Genomic DNA, 22,754 nt, shown 5'->3' on the forward strand with positions numbered 1-22,754 from the left:
TAGCACAGCCTCCTGAGGGGAACACAGCCTATAAGCCATCTCCATCCTCCCGAGAGACACTGCAATAGTGACTGACGGTAACTGATGAAATGTGCTAAATCGCTCAGGTATACTTACACTAAAAAAGGTGAATCTGATCTTGAAGAGAAAAATACAGTGGTGTCATTGAAGTAAAATAATGCATAATCAATTACTTAATAATTGATTTAAAGTGAGAAAATTCCAAGGACCAATTGAGAATTTAGGGGAAAGGAGATAAGGGATTTTTATAATAGTCATCCTTTCTAATGGGAGATTTTTCTCTCACTGCCTGTTGTGATTGTAGGATTTGATAAAAGCTCCATGGTTTTTTGAGGCAAGTTCATGGCAAGACCTTCTTCCATCCTTTTTCTTAAAGTAAATGGGACCTGCCAAAGAAGGATGCAGGGTGTGGTTTCTCATTAGAAAAAGAAGAGCTGAAGAGAAGCTTGGATATCACAAGTTAATGTAGAATGGAGAGGTCCAGATTTTACAGCTCATTTCATGTTAGGTGGACCTTTTGGACCATACGAAAAAGAAGGGATGGGCAGGCGACCCTATGTTTTCTTCTAACACAATGTACAATTTGAGGAAGATAACTAATGGGCTAGGGAGAGCTTGGGTCCAGTTACTCACCCAGAGGGGGCTGCAGCATACCCCCATTCTTCTCACAGTTCCCGATAGGCTGGATTTCCGCTGAGTCAACCAGCCGCCAGAAGTCATTCTTGTTGTCGCTGCCATCAAGGCGAAGGCGGAGGCGAGCACCTGTCAGTCCAACTACTGTGGCAATACAGGTAGATGTGGTGTTCCTGGGGTCCTGCGCTTCCAATTTCATGCTGATCTTGAACTCGTTGCTTGGAGGTGTGTAGGACTGAGGAGAACAAGCCATGGGGATTAGGCAGACTAAGAATACATGGCATTTTCAGTAAGGATATTAGGCGATGGAACCTGAAAATTTTCGCTTTGGATGCAAACTGATTACAGCTGAGTCAGGGACAACCCTCATGAATTATTTCCTAATGCCTAGGAAGGGTCTCATGAAAAAGAAACACTGAAATGTAACGTGAAGGGGAAAAATTACTTTCCAGTGAAGCATCAAATATTGACTGACCAGTAAGAAAAGGATAAGAGTATCTCAAATGGTCCTTGATTAAATGCTGTTTTTTATCCTATCTTCTCCAATTCCCTAACCCTCCAGGTATTCTTAATATTTTCTTTGCAGAAATCATCCTATTAAACTATCATATCCTTAGTGTTTCTTCATGGAGTGCTTCAGTATGTGTACCACACAGACTAACCAATGGGAATAGATTATTTTTTTTTACTTTGACATTAACTTAGAAATCAATTCCTGTTTTTTGAAAAACAACTTTTAAGTTATAACTGACATACAATGAATTACACACTTAGGTTAAGTACTGACATACGTATACACTCATGACACATACATCACAACACTCTGGAAACCATCACCACTATCAAGATAATGAACATGGACATACTACCAAGTTTTGCATATCCCTTTAAGATCTGTCTAGCCCTTCCCAGATCCCTCTCTCTCCAGGCAAACATGCTTTACTTTCTATCAGTGCAGACTGCTTTGCATTTTGCATTTCTAGACTTCAAATGGAATCATACAGAATATACTTTTTTTGGGGGGGGGGATCTAGTTTCTTTCACTCAGCATAACCATTCTGAAATTCATCCATTTGTTGAATGTATCAGTAATTCATTTCTTTTTCGTTAAGACTCACTTTTAAGAGCAGTTTTAGGTTCACAGCAAAACTGAGAGGAAGGTAGAGAGATTTCCTATAAACATCCTGCTCCACACATGCAGTGTCTCCTCTACTTTCAGTATATCCTAACATACTAGTACATTTATTACAACAGATGAAACTACACTAACATATCATAATAACCCAAAGTCCATTATTTACAGTAAGGTTCTCTCTTGGTGTTGTATACTCTATGAGTTTGGTCTAATGGAGACATGTATCTATCATTATAGGATCATACAAAATAGTTTAACTGTACTAAAAATCCTCTGTACTTGGCCTACTCATCCACTCAATCTCTGGCAACCACTGATCTTTTTACTGTCTCCATAGTTTTGCCTTTTCCAGAATGTCATATAGTTTGAATCACACAGTACATAGCTTTTTCAGACTGGCTTTTTTCTTGTAGTTAAGACGCATTTAAGTTTCCTCTATGTCTTTTCATGGCTTGATAGCTCATTTCTTTCTGGGGCTGAGTAATACTCCATTGTCTGGCTATACTACAGTTTGTTTATCCATTCACCTACTTAAAAAAATCTTGCTTTCTTCCAAGTTTTGGTGATTATGAATAAGGATGCAATAAAATCCATATATATACACACACACATACACACACACATACACATGAGTTTTTGTGTGGACATAAATTTTCAACTTCTTTGGGTAAATATCAAGGAATGCAATTGATGGATCATATGGTAAGAGTATGTTTAGTTTACAAGAGAGATCACCAAACTACCTTATAAGATGTCTGTACCATTTTGCATTCCCACGAGGAATTAATGACAATTCCTGTTGCTCCACATCCTTGCCAACACTTGGTGTTATCAGTGTTCTGGGTTTTGACATTATAATATGTATGTAGTGGTATCTCACTGTTGTTTTAATTTGCATTTTTCTGATAACATATGATGTAGAACATCTTTTTTATGCTTGTCATCTGACCATCTTTGGTGAGATGTCTGTTAAGATGTTTGATCTTTTTTGAGTTATTTTCTTATTTTCAGTTTAAGGTATTCTTTGTATATATTGGGTAACAGTCCGTTGTCAAACACGACTTGTAAAAATATTTTCTCCCAGTCTGTGGCTTGTCTTCTCATTCTCTTGACAGCGCCTTTCATATAGTAGAAGGTTTTATTTTAATGAAGTTCAACTTATCACTTCTTTCTTTCATGAACTGTGCCTTTGGTTTGCACCTAATAAATCACTGTCGCACCTAAGGTCACCTTCAGTTCAGTTTAGTCGCTCAGTTGTGTCCAACTCTTTGCAGCCCCATAGACTGCAGCACATAAGGCCTCCCTGTCCATCACCAACTCCTGGAGTTTACCCAAACTCATGTTCATTGAGTTGGTGATGCCATCCAACCATCTCATCCTCTGTCATCTCCTTCTCCTCCTGCCTTCAATCTTTTCCAGCATCAGGGTCTTTTCAAATGTCAGTTCTTCGCATCAGGTGGCCAAAGTATTGGAGTTTCAGCTTCAACATCAGTCCTTCCAATGAATATTCAGGACTGATTTCCTTGAGGATGGACTGGCTGGATCTCCCTGCTCTCCAAAGGACTCTCGAGAGTCTTCTCCAACACCACAGTTCAAAAGCATCAATTCTTTGGCTCTCAGCTTTCTTTATAGTCCAACACTCACATCCATACATGACTACTGGAAAAGCCATAGCTTTGACTAGATGGACCTTTGTTGGCAAAGTAATGTCTCTGCTTTTGAATATGCTGTCTAGGTTGGTCGTAACTTTTTTCTCAAGGAGTAAACATTTTTTAATTTCATGGCTGCAATCACCATCTGCAGTGATTTTGGAGCCCCCCAAAATAAGTCTGTCACTGTTTCCCCATCTATTTGCTATGAAGTGATGGGACTGGATGCCATGATCTTAGTTTTCTGAATGTTGAGCTTTAAGCCAACTTTTTCACTCTCCTCTTTCACTTTCATCAAGAGGCTCTTTAGTTCTTCTTCACTTTCTGCCATAAGGGTGGTATCATCTGCATATCTGAGGTTACTGATATTTCTCCTGGCAATCTTGATTCCAGCTTGTGCTTCCTCCAGCCCAGCATTTCTCATCATGTACTCTGCTTATAAATTATATAAGCAGGGTGACAATATACAGCCTTGACGTACTTCTTTTCCTATTTGGAACCAGTCTGTTGTTGTTCCATGTCCAGTTCTAACTGTTGCTTCCCGACCTGCATACAGGTTTCTCAAGAGGCAGGTCAGGTGGTCTGGTATGCCCATCTCTTTCAGAATTTTCCACAGTTTGTGGTGATCCACACAGTCAAAGACTTTGGCATAGTCAATAAAGCAGAAATACATGTTTTTTTCTGGAACTCTCTTGCTTTTTTGATGATCCAACGGATGTTGGCAATTTGATCTCTGGTTCCTCTGTCTTTTCTAAATCCAGCTTGAGCATCTGGAAGTTCATGGTTCATGGACTGTTGAAGTCTGGCTTGGAGAATTTTGAGCATTACTTTACTAGGGTTGAGATGAGTTTGAGCATTCTTTGGCATCATCTTTCTTTGGGATTGCAATGAAAACTGACCTTTTCCATCTTAGTCTTCTCCTATGGTAACTTCTAGGAGTTTTAGTTTTGTGTTTTACAGTTAGGTGTGTGGTCTGCTTTGAATTAATTTTTTTGAAGGGTGTTAAGCTCTGTATCTATCATCTTTCAATTCATGTAAGGACTGTGTGACCTTTTTCATGATGAAATTACTGTATTTTTATCTGATAATATCCTTTGGCTCTGAAATATTCTTTGATATTAATATGCCATTTCAGCTTTATTATAATTTTTGATTCTTTTACTTTTAACCTGTTTGTGTCTTTACATTTAAAATATAATTGCTTGCAGGAAGTATATAATTGGGTCTTACTTTTTATCCAATATGACAATCTCAGTTTGTTAACTGAGGAAGTTAGATAATTTATGATTGGATTATAGATATGGCTGGATTTAAACCTACCATTCTGCTATCTGTTTTCTATTATTTTAGTGGATGCTTTGGGGCTTAAACATATTTAAATTATCAGTCTATCTTCAAGTAATATTATACTACTTCATGTATAAGAATTTTATAATAGCCTTCTTAAATTTCTCTCACTTAAGTTACTGTTGTTATACATTTTACTAATACATTTTACTATATCTACAATACAATGTTATTATCATTATTTATAGTCAATGATCTTTTATAAAGGTTTAATAAGAAATAACATTTAAAAAAAAAGAAATAACATTTTAAGTATTTACCCTTGTAATTATCATTTCTAGTAACTTTCATTCCTTTGTAGATCTGTATTCTATCTGGTAATATTTTCCTTCTGCATGATGGACTTTGTTTAACATTTGTAAGAGTGAGTTTGCTGCTGCTGCTGCTGCTGCATCTCTTCAGTCGTGTCTGACTCTGTGCGACCCCATAGATGGCAGCCCACCAGGCTCCCCCGTCCCTGGGATTCTCCAGGCAAGAACACTGGAGTGGGTTGCCATTTCCTTCTCCAATGCATGAAAATGAAAAGTGAAAGTGAAGTTGCTCAGTTGTGCCCAACTCTTCGCAACCCCGTGGACTGCAGCCTACCAGGCTCCTCCATCCATGGGATTTTCCAGGCAAGAGTACTGGAGTGGGGTGCCATTGCCTTCTTTGAAGAGTGAGCTTACTAGTGATGAATTCCTTCAGTTTTTATGCATCTGAAAATATCTCTATTTTTCCTTCATTTTGGAAGATCTTTTTGTTGGATATAAAATTCATGGTTGATAGTTTTCTTTTGAAACTTTGAAGATTTTATTTAACTTTCTTCTTGTTTGCATTATGACAAGAAAATATAGTGTCATTCTTATCTTTGTTTCCCTGCACATAAAGTGTCTTTTTTCCTCTGGCTGCTTTGAAGATGTTCTCTATCACTAGTTTTGATAATTTATGACATGCCTTTGTGTAATTTTATTCTTGTCTTTTTTTTTAGGATATTCATTTAGCTTTCTGAATTTGCAGATTTTTAGTTTTCCTCAACTGTGAACAATTTTTTGCCATTTTATCTTCAAATGCTTTTCCAGTTCTCCATCTCTTTTCTTTTGGGTAGTCTAATTACATGGTCTATGATGTTATCCCATGCTTCACTGATCTCTTTTTCATATTTTTTAAAATACTTTTTTCTGTGTGTTTCATTTTAGGTATCTTCTACTGCTATGCTTTCATATTTATTAATCTCTTCTTCCACCATTAATCCCATCTAGTGTATTTTTCATTTTGCTCAATGTCTTTTTTTTATATTTCATGTCTCTGCTTAACTTTCAAACATATAGAACATAATTAAAATAATTGTTTTAATGTTTTAATCTTCTAAGATTTGCAAAGGTTCTAAGTCTGTTTCAATTGGTTGATTAGTCTGTTCATTATTAGTTACGCTTTCCTGCCTCCTTATATGCCTGATAATCTTTGACTAGATGCCAGACATTTGACTTTTACCTGTTAGGTGCTGGATATTTTTGCATTCCCTTCTTGTGCTGTGTTCCTAGATGAAGTTAATTTACTTGGAAATAATTTAATCACATTGAGTCTTGCTTTTTAGTTTGTGAGGCAGATTCAAAGCATGCTTATCCTAAGGCTAATCATTTCCCACTACTGAGCAGGATCTTCCCAACTATCCACATGAATTATGAGATTTTCCAGTCTAGCTGGTGGAATCAGGCACTATTCCCAGTCTTGTGTGAGCACTAGGCTCTATCCTTTTACTATCCTTCTAATCCTTTCAGACAGTGTTTCCCTTGGCTTTGGATGCTCACATGCATATACAGAGCAACAGTACTTTGATGAATATTGGGGGCTCTCTGCAGTTTTCTTTCTGTGCCACATTCTCTTCTCTGGTACTCTGTCCTGCAAATTCTATCCCTGGGTTCTCAGTTCCATCTCCCTAATTTGATAGGGAATCTCTCAGGCTTATTTAGTCTGGGTTCTCTTTCCCTGGGCCATGGTCTCAAACTATTGTAAAGCAGTAAATCATAAGAGGCTCAACTCATTTGTTTTTTCATCTCTTAGAGATCACTGTTCTTGGCTGCCTGATCTTCAGTAACTTGAAAACCATTATTTAATATATTTTGTCTTTTAAAATTATTGCAGGTGGAAATATGAATTCAGTCCCTATTATTTCAGATGAGCAAAGTCCTATTTTGTACTTTTATTTAGACAAAATTCAAACTCAAAATGTTGACAGTTTGTGGAAGTAACACTTGAATACTAAAAAGGAGGGAGATATAAACCATTTCCTGATGTGCAGCTCTATTTAGCAGCAGTACACATCTCTACTTACTAGCCTTATCATGTACTGATAGTCAACATCATCTGTGCATTGTATGGGGAACTTAATCCTATGTGGGAAGCTCTAAATGACGTCCAATGAACTCCTAACATACTCCACAATGCGATTCAGTGCCAACATTTTTATGGAAAGATAAGATTGTGGCAGGGGAGCTGAATTCAGAGATATGAATACTGCTCCACTTTCAAGAGTTGTCTAAGGGCTATAACTCTGTTTCCTATCTGCCTGAACTAACAGCTGTAGTAAAAATTAGCAACTGTTTTCAGTAACACAGAGTATCTTCAAGGAGGTGAAGAAGGAAAAGGTGTTACTTGGGAAATTGAGGAGAATGTTTAAAAGTCACAGCTGAGTTTTGAGTCTTGAAGCTATAGTCTTCCCATAGAAGTTTATTCTGGGGACTTCAGGTGAGAAGCCCAAAGGCTCCCACTTCATGTTTTGCTTGTCTAAGGACCAGAAAAACTACTTGCCTCCCACCTTCTAAAGATGCTGAGAATCAATTACCTGCTTGAAGCAATGGATAGGCGCTGGGACTGAACATGTTTCTTTTAGGTATTTGTCCCAGGTAAAATGACCTGTAAAGGAAATAAAAATCTCTATCACAGTCAACTTCCTAAAAATGCTTTCAAGATGTAATCTACCCTAAACATTAGGCTATTTTCAGATTTGTTTGGAGCATAAGAAAACTTACATGGCCCTGTTTGGACTCAAAGAAGTATAGTAGGGGGAAGAATTGAGGTGACCTGAGTGAATCATTTTAGATCAATGTTTTTTGAATCACCGTCTAGATGACCTAAGGAATCTTTCAAGCCAGTCTCTAAAATGATCCAAAATGCTACACCAAGTCATACCAGTGTCTCAAAGAAGTATTCAGGAAGCTCATGGAAAACAGTACAGAAGAGGCACAAAGTGGGTGGGAAGATTCCTTCTGAACAATCTGACTCCTGTAAAGGTCCCTTATTGCCATGAAATAACTGATTTTAACACCCAATGTGGCAGAATCCCACCATCACAGCTCAGAAAGAAAAAAGAAGAGGCTATCTTGAGACCCTGGGCAAGAGGAGTTGTTGGGGGCAGGAAAAGCCAGAATGAGATTATACTTGAATCCTCACTCTAAAAGATGTTTCTCTCCCATTCACCTCAACCCTCTCCTATTCCAGTCACCGTCGCATTGCTCTGAGGTGCAAAATGGCCAAGGCTTGTTAATTTAGAGAAAAGCTGATCCTCAGTAGCATTTCTGATGACAGTAGTTAAGAATAAGTTGGCAAATTTACAGAATCTTTTTAGCCTCTTGAAGTGGCCCTTAAGGTCTTTCAAAGTTTGAGGAACACTGTGCTAGAGAAATAATCTTTAAGGTGACACTGACCTGGCATCAGGGAAAACATTTTAAAGGATGGGTTATTAAACACATATCTTACTGAACCACAAAAGATGACCAGGTTCTTTATTAAAGGTTAAATCAATTACAAATATCCCCCTAATACCCACCTAGAGGTGACCCCATGATGGAGCAGGTAAGGTCCCAGAGACTTTCACAAGCTAAAACACTGTAGCAAACCAGCATTTCTTGAAGTTTCCTCTGCAGTGGAGCAGCACAGGGCCCCTTTGGGCCATGAAAAAAGCACTAGATGCTGGGAATAAAAATGAGTCATGGAATGATGAAATCTAAGTCACTCCAAAGATGATGCCAAGACTTTATACTCTATTGACTTTATAGCTTCTGTTTTAAAACTGGTTCCTTTCCCACCATCCTAACCAAGCCAAATAGATTTGGCCAGAAATCACAGTCAGTTCTGAACTATTTAATGAACTGGCTGATGACTGGGTGTGTGCATGCTAAGTTGCTTTAATCCTGTCGGGCTCTTTGCAACCCTATGGACTGGTGCCTTCCAGGCTCCTCTGTCCGTGGGATTTTCCAACAAGAATACTGGAGTGGATTGCCATGCCCTCTTCCAGGGGATCTTCCTGACCCAGGGATCGAACCCTAGTCTCTTGCATTCACAGGGACATTCTTTAGCACTAGCGCCACCTGGCAGCCATCCCCTTTGGTCAATAATTAATCATTTTGAATAGACAGTCCAAGGGTAAATGAGATGAGTATTTCCTTAAGTCAAGATTTAAATAGCTTATTAAAATTTAATAAAGAGTTTGCTCTTAGCTGAGATGGCTTCTAAAGCAAAGAGTTTCATCACTATTGGCTGTTAGAAAAAGAAAACATCAAGAATTATTATTCCATTCTTGCAAATAAATAAGTCTAACAGTAAGTCTTGGATTTGACTAGGCTGCACCTCTTGAACTCTAACAAGTACAGCAGTTCTACCCACTAAAACTTTCTCTGATAACAGAAATGTTCTGCATCTATGCTGACCAGTAAGATAGCCACTAGCCGCATGCCACTATTGAACACATGAAATGTGGCTGGTGTGAGTGAGAAATTAAATTTTAAATGGTATTTAACTTTAATGTAAATTTAAATACCTATATGGGAATTACTGTAGAAGGCAGTACGGAAGAAGTTAGGTCAGTTCTGAGTTGCTTGTTACTGTTTTGAGTTCTGACCAAAAACACCCAAGAGACTTTGGCTTTAAGATGTAATTACAGCAGCATCAGGGTACCAAAATAATTAGGGTATTATAGTTCTATATTACACATAACAACTATGGTAGTCAATTCCTATTACATAGGTTAAGAAATCCCACATCTTCCCATTTACTATCAACTGAATGAAAAAGAACCTCTTTGTTAAAAGCAGTTCATCCACTGAGGGTTCACTAGCTTCAATCATACCTAGATTAGTATTTTTTCTTAAATTTGACTGCTTAGGTTGTTTATTGTTTACTATCAATCAGGTAAGCTGCAAAATAAGTTAATTTTTATTGACTCACTAAGAATATCTGAGCACCTATTATAATGCTCATAATGAAGCCAAACATCAAACCTACCACACTGCCAAGCACTAAAAATACCACAAAAGAAGTAGGACAGGCAACAAAGTATAGATCAGGGGTTGGCAAATTTTCTGTAAAGGACCAGATAGAAAAAAATTTACCCTTTGCAGGCCATTCGGTCTCTGTCACAAATACTCAACTTGTACATGGTAGCATGAAAACAGCCACAGGCAATATGTAAATGAGCAAGCATGGCTGTGTTTCACTAAAACTTTATTTATAAAAACTGGCAGTGGGTTGCATTTGGCCCCTAAAATAGCAATCTGTCAAATCTTGGGATATAATACCATTCTCAAATGCTACTTACCATCAAAATACACTAAATAATTTTTCTAACTTCTTTTTACAGTTCTGAGACTATCTTCAGAGATTCTCATTCAGTAATCTCTTCAGTGTGGTCTGAGAATCTGTATTTTCAAAGCCTTCCTAGGTAATATTGATTAAATTCCATGCCTAGAAACTAGTGGGATAATTGAAAGAATGTGATATTGAGAATTAGAAGATGGTGGTTGAAGTCTTGTTTCTATAGCTAACTGCTGCTGCTACTGCTGCTGAGTCGCTTCAGTCGTGTCTGACTCTGAGCGACCCCACAGACAGTAGCCCATCAGGCTCCTCTGTCCCTGGGATTCTCCAAGCAAGAATACCGGAGTGGGTTTCCATTTCCTTTTCCAATGCATGCATGCATGCATGCTAAGTCACTTCAGTCGTGTCCGACTCTGTGCGACCCCATGGACAGCAGCCCAACAGGCTCCTCTATCCACAGGATTCTCTAGGCAAAAATACTGGAGTGGGTTGCCATTTCCTATCTTGAATAAATTACTTAATCCTTCCAAGCATCAGTTCATTTATCTGAAAGAGACATAATAGCCCACAAGATTATACATACACTCCTTCATTCAATAGATACTTATTAACCTTCTTCTAAGTGCAAAAGCACAGTGTTAAATATTAGGAGAACAAGATAGACATGGTTCTGAAATTCATGGAGCCTACAGTTTAGAGATAAGCAAAAGTAGTAAATTAAGTAATAATACAAATAATCTGCCACAATTATGATAAATTTAAGTTAATGAGGTAGTGCAGGTTGCCTTGAGAATGCAGAACAGGGAAATCTAATTCATACTTGGGTCAAGATTACTGTGAAGATTGACATTATTAACTAGTATAGTATTTTATAATTTCTGGAGTGATTTCAATTATTCATTCAAATGATGTTTGAGTATCCTGTATGTGCCAGGCACTTCTTCTAAATGCTAGGATAAGGCAGGAGGTCCCTGCCCTTATGGAATTTATATTCCAGGGCATAATGAGGCACAATTAACCCAAAGTCAAATAGATACGGTAGTAAGTGATAAGTATTTGAAGGACATAAAATAATGATATGTGACAGAGACTGGGAATCATCTTAGATGGTGAAATTACAGACAGATGCTCTAGACAGGAAACATTTGGGCTGAAACTTTATAGATGAGAGACAGTCAGTCATCTCATTTATACTGCTGAATAATACTTATGAAAGTATTTTTAAAACTCTAACATACATACTACCATATGACAGTTATGTCTATTATTAGGAAATAAGATTGGCTTAAAACTCAACATTCAAAAAGCTAAGGTTTTGGCATCCGGTCCCATCACTTCATGGCAAATAGATGGAGAAACAACTGAAACAATGAGAGACTTTATTTTCTTGGGCTCCAAAATCACCACAGATGGTGACTGCAGCCACGAAATTAAAAGATGCTTGCTCCTTGGAAAAAAAGCTATGACAAACCTAGACAGCATATTAAAAAGCAGAGACATTAGTTGCCAACAAAGGTCCATCTAGTCAAAGCTATGGCCTTTCCAGTAGTCATGTATGGATGTGAGAGTTGGACCATAAAGAAGGCTGAGCGCCAAAGGCTGATGCTTTGAACTGTGGTGCTGGAGAGGACTCTTAAGAATCCCTTGGACTGCAAGGAGATCAAACCATCCAATCCTAAAGGAAATCAGCCCTGAATATTCATTGGAAGGACTGATGTTGAAGCTGAAGCTCCAATACTTTGACCACCTGATGCGAAAAACCAACTCACTAGAAAAGACCCTGATGCTGAGAAAGATAGAAGGCAGGAGGAAAAGGGGACAACAGAGAACAAGACGGTTGGATGGCATCACCACCTCAATGGAAATAAGTTTGAGCAACCTACGGGAGATGGTGAAGGGCAGGGAAGCCTGGCATGCTACAGTCCACGGGGTTGTCAAGAGTCAGACATGAATGAGCGACCGAACAACAACCACAAAGACTTCTGCCCTGAAGGGATTTAAAACTACACACAAATACTTTAAAAATTAACAGTTCCCTAAATTGTAAAACGCAAAAGATCCACCAGTTGAGCGCATGAATTCCTTTCTCTAATATTCACTCATTCAACAAATGTTTACTGTGCAACTACTATATGCCAAGCTCAATTCCAGGCACAGGCGATACACAGCAAAGAACAAAACAGCCAGAATCTCTGCCCACATGGAGCTTACATTCTAAGGGGGAAGAGACACAATAAAGAAACAAATAAACATAATTCAATTGATCCAGAAAGTTACAGAGAAACCACATAATAACTATACAATTTCTGGCCCTTTTCAAATAAGGAAAAAATAAAGCAAGGTAGAAGGGGAAAAGAGTGCTGAGAGTATGTATGCTATCAATAGTACTGGAGTGGATTGCCATTTCCTTCTCCAGGGGATCTTCCCGACCCAGGGATCGAACCCAGGTCTCCTGCATTGTAGACAGACGCTTTACCGTCTGAGCCACAAGGGAAGTGCTATATAATTTCTGGCCCTTTTCAAATAAGGAAAAAATAAAGCAAGGTAGGAGGGGAAAAGAGTGCTTAGAGTATGTACGCTATCAATAGTACTGGAGTGGATTGCCATTTCCTTCTCCAGGGGATCTTCCCGACCCAGGGATCGAATCCAGGTCTCCCGCATTGTAGACAGACGCTTTACCGTCTGAGCCACCAGGGAAGTCCTATATAATTTCTGGCCCTTTTCAAATAAGGAAAAAATAAAGCAAGGTAGGAGGGGAAAAGAGTGCTGAGAGTATGTATGCTATTTTAGGCAGGATGGTCAAGAAAGGGATCTTGATGAGATGATATAAAAGCTGAGACCTGAATGGTCCCTCCAGCCTCTAGTTAAATAATTCCAATGATGAGAAATTTATTATTCAGCTATGGTTCAACAGCAGAAATGGATTATTTTAACCATTAGAATCAGCCAAAGTCTACCTTTTTCTAAATCTTTACCTACTGACATTAGACATAATATATCTAATCCCCTAAATATGTCCCAAATCCCTCAACTGCTCTTAATTTAAAATGGTTACATCAGGCATTTCCATTCATGCTGGCTACTATTGTGTCCACATTCCTCTACAAGAACTCTATTTAGTTCCACCTAAAGTGTGGAACCCAAATCCTTTAAGCAATAAAGACAGTCACAGTCTTTATTTTTGGCCATGCTGTGCAGCATGTGGGATCTTAGTTCCCCAACCAGGGATTGAACCTGTGCCCCCTGATTTGGAAGCTCAGAGTCTAAACCCTGGACTGCCAGAGAAGTCCATTTTATGAGCTTTAAAAACCTTCACTGTTTAACCCAGTACTTGAAACTTCAGAGAGGCAACATAAAAGTTTGAAAAGTGAGTGAATGAAAAGAAGCAAGCCAGTAATGGTCCTGCTCTTTTCTGGACTAGTGAAATCACACCTGGGAAATTAAACGTTATGGGCACTAGTCCTTGAGAGGGACAGAACAAAGCAACACCTAAATGGTGACCTAAATGATCAAGAGAAACAAAACCATGTCACATGAGGACCAGCTAAACGAAGAAACAACACTTAGCATGAAAGTCTTAAAGTCATTTCTTTATCCATCCATCCAACAAGTATTTATAGTGTGGATCAAGGAACAGTGCTGGAGATATGACCATGATCAAAATATTGTCTTGCCTTCACAAAGCTTCAACTTAAGGCTTCCAAGTTAAAATGTAAAAGGATAAGCAAGGAGTTAGCCAAAGAGAGACCTGTTGTTTCAGACAGAAAGAAAAGCATGTATGAGGGCCCAGAAATGAAAAAAAGCAGTTCTCAAACCTGAATCTTTCAGTATGGCTACTGGGCAGATAAAAATGGTTTAGAAAAGTGGTTGTCAATAAAAGCAGTGTTTGGGTTTCAGAGTCTCATATGCAACACTAAGGAGAAGAGGAAGCACAAAAGGGTTTATAAGAAAAAGCATCCTGTCTACAATGTGAAGAATGGACTGGAGGAGGGTAAGGCTAGAGGCAGGAAGCTTTTTGATTAGGAAGATTTTCTAATAAACTAGCTATGAGACGATGGTTGCTTGAACTAGGAAATGTAACAGAATGGTAGTGAGAAAGCAGTCCTTAGAGCTGCTGTCAAATAACTAGAGGCTGGGCAGTGAAAAACTGGCTAAACCTATACATATCGCTCTAAAAGTTATAGGTAGGACTAATAGAATTGACAAAGAAACAGATTTTGGCCCAATAAATATTTGTTTAAACATGAGTGAGTTGCTTGAGGAGGTTTTAAGTCCCTAACAACTTTGGGGAAAGTTTAAGACAAGACATTTTACAAGAAATACAAAGTGTTGGAATTTTGAAATGCAGGCCAAGGTAGATTTTTTAAGGCCTCTTCCAAACTCTGAGATTCTAAAAATCTACTGAATTTTCTTTCAGTGTGGTATTTGAGGCTACCCTCTATGCCTGATGGACAAAATGAAATGCCCAAGATCACTTTATCAGAGGCTCTGCCTGGCTTCGCTACCTCTACTCCCACAACAAAAAACATACTTTCACATTTTAACGTCATTTATGTAAATATTTTAAACTGAATATCCACTTTTCACAATTCTGTCAACAAAACAGGTTATTTACAACATACCTTAAATATCACTGAACTAGAACTGTTATCATCATTCACATTAGCAACTGCAGCAGCTATCACTGAGAACCTTCTGTTTGTCTGCACCATGCCACACTGTGTTCAATATTTCCCCTGTTAATTATAACCCGAAAAGTAGGTTTTATTCTCATCTTAAAGATGAGGAAATGGACTCAGAAAGATCAAGTATTTTTTCTGAAGTCACAAAACTGGTTAGTGAGGAAAAGGAATATGAACCCAGGCCTGTCTGATTCTTATGCCATGCTTTTTAAACCACACACCATTACCTTAGAAAGGATGAGGAAAGTTTTAAGGAAAAATAAAAAGTGACTATCATTTATTGTTTATCAAGTATCAGGCCCTTTACCTGCATTATTTCATTTCATTCATTTCTTCAGCTCATAATCATAGAATGCTTCACTTCAAAGAATGTCACAAGATTTGACTTAAAAGGCTGAGGATAGTTGCAGAACAAATGAAAATAATAATCCTCCAAAGTTGAAAAGTATTTGAGAGTTTTTAAGATGTTTTCACATCCATTAGTTCATGTAATCTTCTTAATAACCCTGTGAAGTAGGTAGAATGGGATTATTATCCCCATTTACAAATCAGAAAACCAAGGATTAGTGTCACAAACTTACTAAATGGCAAAGTTGGCCTTCAAAGAATCCAGGAATTCTGACTTCTAGTCTAGTGTTCTACTACTTTACATCACCTTCCTTGTCAGCGGGCAATGAAAGTAATATGTTGTCAGAAGAAAAGGAAAGAGGGAGCAAATGGAAAATGATGATAATAGGATTGAACACAGGAAGTTGCAGTAACAAAATATGTAATACTTCAACAAAAACTGATAAAGGTATCAGAATATCAATATTTAAATAAAATGCAGGATTTTAAAGAACACTTAAGAAGTTAAGATTGACATTTATGTAGGAACTCGGAAAGCTGATTGAAAAATATTGCTATTAGTTTCATTTCTGAAATCCTAGTCCTGAAGTACACTATTCAGGGATGAAAACCAAATGCAGTCCCAGGCTGATTCCTGTTATTTGACATCTTAATATTTCAGTTTTTTATTTAGTTTAAAAAAAAAAAAACTTAGAAAATCTTTAGGTTTAATTTCAGTTCAATATATCTCATGAATAATTTCTTTTGGGAAAATGCCATCAAATTCTGATTTACGGACAAATGGGCTTTGTTTTAGCTCTAGATTTAATGAATTAATAAGAAGTAACTTGCAATTTGGTTTCAGTTCCCATTCCTTATTGTACTCATGTAATTAGCCACCCTTTTCCCTTTCGTTAGCTTAGTCTGTGGCCTCCTGATAAGGAGAGTCAGACTCACAGCAAAGGAGAACTGCATGGGCTCATTAGGCAGACAAGAGCACAGGATTCACGAGCTCATGAGACAAAGACACACGGAATTCTGTTCCTAGTTACTATCTAATCCCTGGCTCAGTAATTTCCCATATTTAACAGAAACACAAGAAAGATATCTTACCTAGCTCCAGGATGTCGGTAGCTTCTATTAAAGAAAAAAATGTTACAGCATAAGTCATCATGCAGAACATACCAAAATGACAGAAAAGTGAGATTCTGGGGTAAAATGAGGGCTTGAGACTTTGTGTAGTTCAATTCTCTCATTTTAAAAGACACTAAGTTTATTACTAGTAGTTGTGGAAGTATACACTCAATTCTGCCTTATTAAAAACTAGATATCCAGAGAGGATAAACAACTGTACCTAAAGCTAATTTGGGATTGCCTGAACTCAGAATCTAAATTTCCTGATTTCATGCTCAAACCAATGTATATTGGTTTTGACAGATACCTCTACAAATTATATATGCTTGTGTTTTAACCAGTGAGTTCTTGGTATACTCAGACCTCCAAAAAAAAAGGCTTTGTGGTAAGAGATGTCAAATTAAATTTTTCCATGCTAAATACAGCTTTTTTTCTTACCTTGATGTTGGGATGCAGACTCTGATAGATGACCATATTTATGTTTTCTAACATCATTCCAGTCTATTACTGCAGGAAGAGAGAAAACAGTCATGTGGAAAGAAAGTAAAAGTTTCAATACTTCTCCAATTTAGCAGCATATTGTGACAGTTTTTGATAAAGTAATCTACTTTTGAGATTCTAGTCTAAGGAAATAACCCAAAGTATAGAAAAAGAGATTTTATTTCAAGAAACTTTAGTATTCTTTATAATAACAAAAAATTGGGGTGGAAGGGTGCTTAGATGTTCAACACAGAAGACTGATTAAGATACTGAAATACATTTGTTATTTGACAAAGTATTTTGCAGCTGTTAAATTTTTACAAGTCTAAGTGGGAAAATGTTTGAGTTATAATGTTATCTGGTAAGGTAAAGGATCAAAAAATATATGCAGGAATAACCACAATTACATAAAAAACTGAAGACAAAGAACACCTATGTTACAGGCTGCATTGTGTTCTCCCAGAATTCATACTGAAGTAATCATTTCTCAATACTTCAGAAGGTGACTTTGGAAGTAGGGTCTATGAAGAAGTAAATAAGTTAAAATGAGATCTAATTTTAGAGTGGACCCTAATCCAATATGACTGGTGTCCTTATAAGAAGAGGAAAATCTGGACACAGACAATGATAGAGAAAAGACTATGTGAAGGCACAGGGAGAAGACAGACATTTACAGGCCAAAGGAAAAAAAACAACAACAACCCTGCTGACACCTTGCTCTTGCTCTTGTAGCCTCCAGAACTGTATGAAAATGTCTGTTGTTTAAATCACCCAGTCTGTAGCCTTTGTTATAGAAGGTCTATCTAGTAAACTAAAACAACCCTTAAAATTATCACTAGAAAAAAAAGAAGTAAACAAAGAAAATATAAACAACTGGTTATCTTTGGGTGGTGGTACTGTTTTTCTCCCCTTTCTAATCTCAAATATTTTCAGATTTTTTTTATACAGAGTATCAGTTCAGTTCATGTCCGACTCTTTGTGACCTCATGACCCGCAGCATGCCAGGCCTCCCTGTCCATCATCAACTCCTGGAATCCACCCAAACCCTTGTCCATCGAGTCGGAGATGCCATCCAACCATCTCATCCTCTGTTGTCCCCTTCTCCTCCTGCCCTCAATCTTTCCCAGCACCAGGGTTATTACTTATATAATAGAAATATATTTTCCTTGCTTGAAAATTTAGACTCACCTACTGACCCCAGTGCTTTCTTACCATTATTTACGCACCTTCTTTACCAACGAACGGCACCACTTTTTTTTTTTTTTAACCATTATTTACCCATTTACCCACTTCTCTTCTCACTCAGCTCAGATGCTATGGTCCCTCACTAAAATCACTCCCTGGCCAAGTCTTCAACTCCTTCACACCTGTGTTTTGTTTTTTTTTTTTTTTTGGTTAAACTTGACTACTAAAGCCTCAACCCTAACTTGGCTAAAACCACTTATCTGCCTGTATCATGCCTACCCCAACAGATCACAAGTGCTAAAGAAAAACAAGTGGAAGCTTACTGGTCTCACCATGAACTCACGGCTACAATCTCAATGCTACTTATCACTGTCTAGGAATCAAACCACATTTCCCTACCATGCTTCCTTTTCTCCTTTCCAAAAATACAAATACACGTACTCTTCTAATGCTGAAGAAGCTGAAGTTGGACGATTCTATGAAGACCTACAAGATTTCTTAGAATTCATACCAAAAAAAAGATGTCTTTTTCATCATAGGGGACTAGAATGCAAAAGTAGGAAGTCAAAAAATACCTGAAATAACAGGCAAGTTTGGCCCTGGAGGACAAAATGAAGCAGGGCAAAGGCTAACAGAGTTTTGTTACAACAAACATCCTCTTCCACGAACATAAGAGATGACTATACACGGACATCACCAACTGGTCAGTACCAAAATCAGACTGATTTTATTTACTCTTTTTGCAGCCGAAGATGGTGTAACTCTATACAGTCAGCAAAAAAAGACCTGGAGCTGACTGTGGCTCAAATAATCAGCTCTTTATTGCAAAATTCAGGCTCAAGTTGAGAAAGTAGGGAAAACCACTAGGCCATTCAATTATGACCTAAATCAAATACTTTATGATTACACAGTAGAGGTGATGAATAGATTAAAGGGACCAGATCTGGCAGACAGACTGTCTGAAGAACTATGGATGGAGGTTCGTAACACTGTGCAGGAGGTGATGACCAAAACCATACCCAAGAAAAAGAAATGAAAGAAGGCAAAGTGGTTGTCTGAGGAGGCCTTACAAACAGCTGAGAAAGGAAGAGAAGCAAAAGACAAAGGAGAAAGGGAAAGAGAAATCCTTTAGAGTTCAGAGGGTAAAGAATGCAGAGTTGCAGAGAATAGCAAGGAGAGATTAAAAAAAGCCTTCTTAAGTGACCAATGCAAAGAAACAGAAGAAAACAACAGAACGGGAAAGACTAACAATCTCTTTAAGAAAACTGGAGATACCAAGGGAACATTTCAGGCACAATAAAGGACAAAAACAGTAAGGACATAACAGAAGCAGAAGAGGGTAAGAAAAGGTGGCAAGAATACACTGTACAAATTAAGAACTGTACAAAAAAGCTCTTAATGACCCAATGAACCACGATTATGTGGTCACTCACCTACAGCCAGACATCCTGGAGTGTGAGGTCAAGTGGGCCTCAGGAGCATTACTATGAACAATGCTAGTGAAGGTGATGGAATTCCAGCTGAACTATTTCAAATCTTAAAATATGATGTTGTTAAAGTGTTGCACTCATTATGCCAGCAAATTTGGAAAACTCAGCAGTGACCACAGGACTGGAAAAGGTCAGTTTTCATTTCAATCCCAAAGAAAAGCAATGCCAAAGAATGTTCAAATTACTGTATAATTGTACTCATTGCAAGATTTTGCCTGAGATGTACCAGGTAAGGCTTCAGCAGTATGTGAACTGAAAAATTCCAGATGTTCAAGCTGGATTTAGAGAAGGCAGAGGAACCAGAGATCAGATTGCCAACACATTCAGGATCATAGAAAAAGCAAGGGGCTTCCAGAAAAACATCTGCTTCTGCTTCATTGACTATGCTAAAGACTTCGACTATATAGATCACAACAAACTGTAATATTCTTAAAGAGATGGGAATACCAGATCACCTTACCTGCCTCCTGAGAAACCTGTATGCAGGAAAAGAAGCAACAGTTAGAACCGGACATGGAACAATGAACTGGTTCAAAATTGGGAAAGGAGTATGTCAAGGCTGTATATTGTCACCCTGCTTATTTAACTTATATGCAGAATACATCGTGCAAAATGCCAGGCTAGATGAATCACAAGCTGGAATCAACACTGCCAGGAGAAATATCAATAACCTCAGATCTGCAGATGATACCACTTTAATGGCAGAAAAGTGAAAAGGAACTAAATAGCCTCTTGATGAAGGTGAAAGAGGTGAGTGAAAAAGCTGGTTTAAAACTCAACATTCAAAATACTAAGATCATGGAATCCAGTCCTATCACTTCGTTGCAAACAGATGGGAAAAATGTGGAAATAGTATTGGATTTCATTTTCTTGGGCTCCAAAATCACTGTGTAAGGTGACTGCAGCCACAAAACTAAAAGCTGCTTACTCCTTGGAAGAATAGATATGTCAAACCTAGATAGTGTTTTAAAAAGCAGAGACATCACTTTGCCGACAAAGGACTGTCTAGTCAAAGCTATGGCTTTTCTAGTAGTCATGTATGGATGTCAGAATTGGACCATAAAGAAGGCTGAACACCAAAGAATTGACACTTTTGAACTGTGGTGCTGGAGAAGACCCTTGAGAGTCCCTTGGACTGTAAGGAGATCAAACCAATCAATCCTAAAGGAAATCAGTCCTGAATATTCACTGGAAGGACTGATGCTGAAGCTGAAGCTCCAATACTTTGGCCATCTGATGAGAATAGCTGACTCCCTGGTATAGACTCTGATTTGGGAAAAACTGAGGGCAAGAGGAGAAGCGGATGACAGAGGATGAGATAGTTGGATGGCATCACTGACTCAATGAACATGAGTTTGAGGAAACTCAGGAAGATAGTGATGGAAAGAGAAGCCTGGTGTGCTGCAGTTCTTGGGGTCACAAAGAGTCGGACACGACTGAGTGACTGAACTGAACTAGCCAATGAACAACAAGAACAACACAATTTTTCACTTTCTTCATATTCCAAATATTCCCTCCTTAACCTTCACTCTTAGGGGATGACATTAATTCAGGGTTTATTGAGAACAACAAAAATAAGACATGAGAACCTTCTATATGCCACACATTTCAGGAAGATTCAGACTTAATCTTGCCTAGTGGTATGTCCCCAAAGCATAATATAGTAATTAGCAGGTGTTCAGTCAATAATTGGTGATTTAATGAATCTACTTATTCATCATTCTTTCTGACTTTTCTCCTGCTTCTGTGGATGAAGCGTCTCTGATTTTAAGCAACAGCCCACCCTACATTTTTGCTCCAGACCCTGTTTCCTCTCATCTTCTTAAGGACTTTGCAAGTATTTCCTCTATAACAGATCATTTACATCAGTACTGTTATTGCTTTGTCATCAACTATCAAAACACACACACAAAAAACCAATAATATGCTCTCCCCAACCCTCTCTTAATTCCACACATATGCTTCCCGCTCTATCTTTCAATTTTTCTACTCTCTTTCATGGGAAAACTTTTTTTGAGTTGTCTTAAAAGCAATGAATTATTGCCTCCTCACTTCCTCATATTATGTCCTCATTTTAATAGGCTTTTTTTTTCTCTCACCACTCCACTGTGATTACTTCCAAATTCATATTTCCAGCACTGGCCTCTACTTGGAATTCTATACTTACATATACAACTACTTTCAGGCCATCTCTACATGGTTCTCAATCAGTTATTTCAAACTTAGCTAAAACACAACACCGTTTGTCAAGCTGTTCTTTTTGTCCTCCACAAACCAGTAGCTGGCATCTCCATCACCTAGCTCTTCAAGGCAAAATTCTTGAAAGTATCCTTGATCCCTGTATTTCCTCTACATTCACATTAAATCCATCAGTAGGTTCTGTTGGGCCATATCCCAATCCAGTCTAGTTTGAGTCACTATTACCTCTTATCTGGACCATTACAAAGTATGCTAACTTATCTTGCTTCTACTTTTGCCCTACTCCAACTTATTCTCCACAGAAGAGTCAGAAGGAGCATACTGTATCTGAGAAAGCAGATCTATAAGCAAGAGGAAGCCACTGGGAAAGAAGTGGAGGTGAGGGATGGAGGAGATTCGAATATACTAGTGGCCCATGGAACCTTGGCTCTGGAGGCTCATCATACTCTTGTTTTTCATGTGGCTTGGTTGTTCAACCTGCTTAGTAATTAAAAGAATTCTAACTGTTTCAAATGTAGAGGTAGAAGAAAAGCCTTCTGAGAACACACCATGATTTTAGTGTCAAGTGGAAGAGCAAGCTTGACTTAATCTCAGACAAAACAAATCATCCCAACTAAGTAAAAACCAAGGGATAAGATATAATAAACTCGCAAACTATGTTTAATCACATAGAGATTTTTATCTTTAAAGATTTCTGACAAGGTTCTTAGTTTGCACAAAACTAAAATTTTGTTTAGAATCTAAACCCTGAAATTTGCAAGATATTTTTCTACTAAATTCCACTAATACTATTAAAATGTGACTATAACAAATGGCAAGAATGCATTACCTTCCAGAAATGACTATAAATTTTAATGACATTTAAGAAATACAAAGTGTCTAGCACAGTGCCTAACAGAGAACA

General features: G+C 37.9%; 1 protein-coding gene across 16 annotated transcripts in view; it reads right to left on the bottom strand.

Moving 5' to 3' along the window:
• The window catches only part of SCMH1 (Scm polycomb group protein homolog 1), a 224,290-nt gene that overhangs the window by 119,271 nt on the left and 82,265 nt on the right, over positions 1-22,754 (bottom strand). For 5 of the 16 annotated variants that reach the window (XM_070368252.1, XM_070368249.1, XM_070368253.1 and 2 more), the window contains 4 exons: positions 16,935-17,003; positions 16,476-16,499; positions 7,607-7,677; positions 655-889 (listed from right to left, as the gene is read on the bottom strand). In XM_070368252.1, coding sequence (XP_070224353.1) covers positions 655-853 — 199 coding nt within the window. In that variant the 5' untranslated portion in view covers positions 854-889; positions 7,607-7,677; positions 16,476-16,499; positions 16,935-17,003. Of the gene's footprint in view, positions 1-654; positions 890-7,606; positions 7,678-8,590; positions 8,734-10,357; positions 10,900-15,342; positions 15,488-16,475; positions 16,500-16,934; positions 17,008-22,754 lie in introns of those variants that run through there. The other 11 variants (XM_070368254.1, XM_070368241.1, XM_070368242.1 and 8 more) reach the window with 8 other exon arrangements.

Source organism: Bos mutus, chromosome 3 (assembly GCF_027580195.1).
Source record: "Bos mutus isolate GX-2022 chromosome 3, NWIPB_WYAK_1.1, whole genome shotgun sequence".
Classification (NCBI taxonomy): domain Eukaryota; kingdom Metazoa; phylum Chordata; class Mammalia; order Artiodactyla; family Bovidae; genus Bos; species Bos mutus.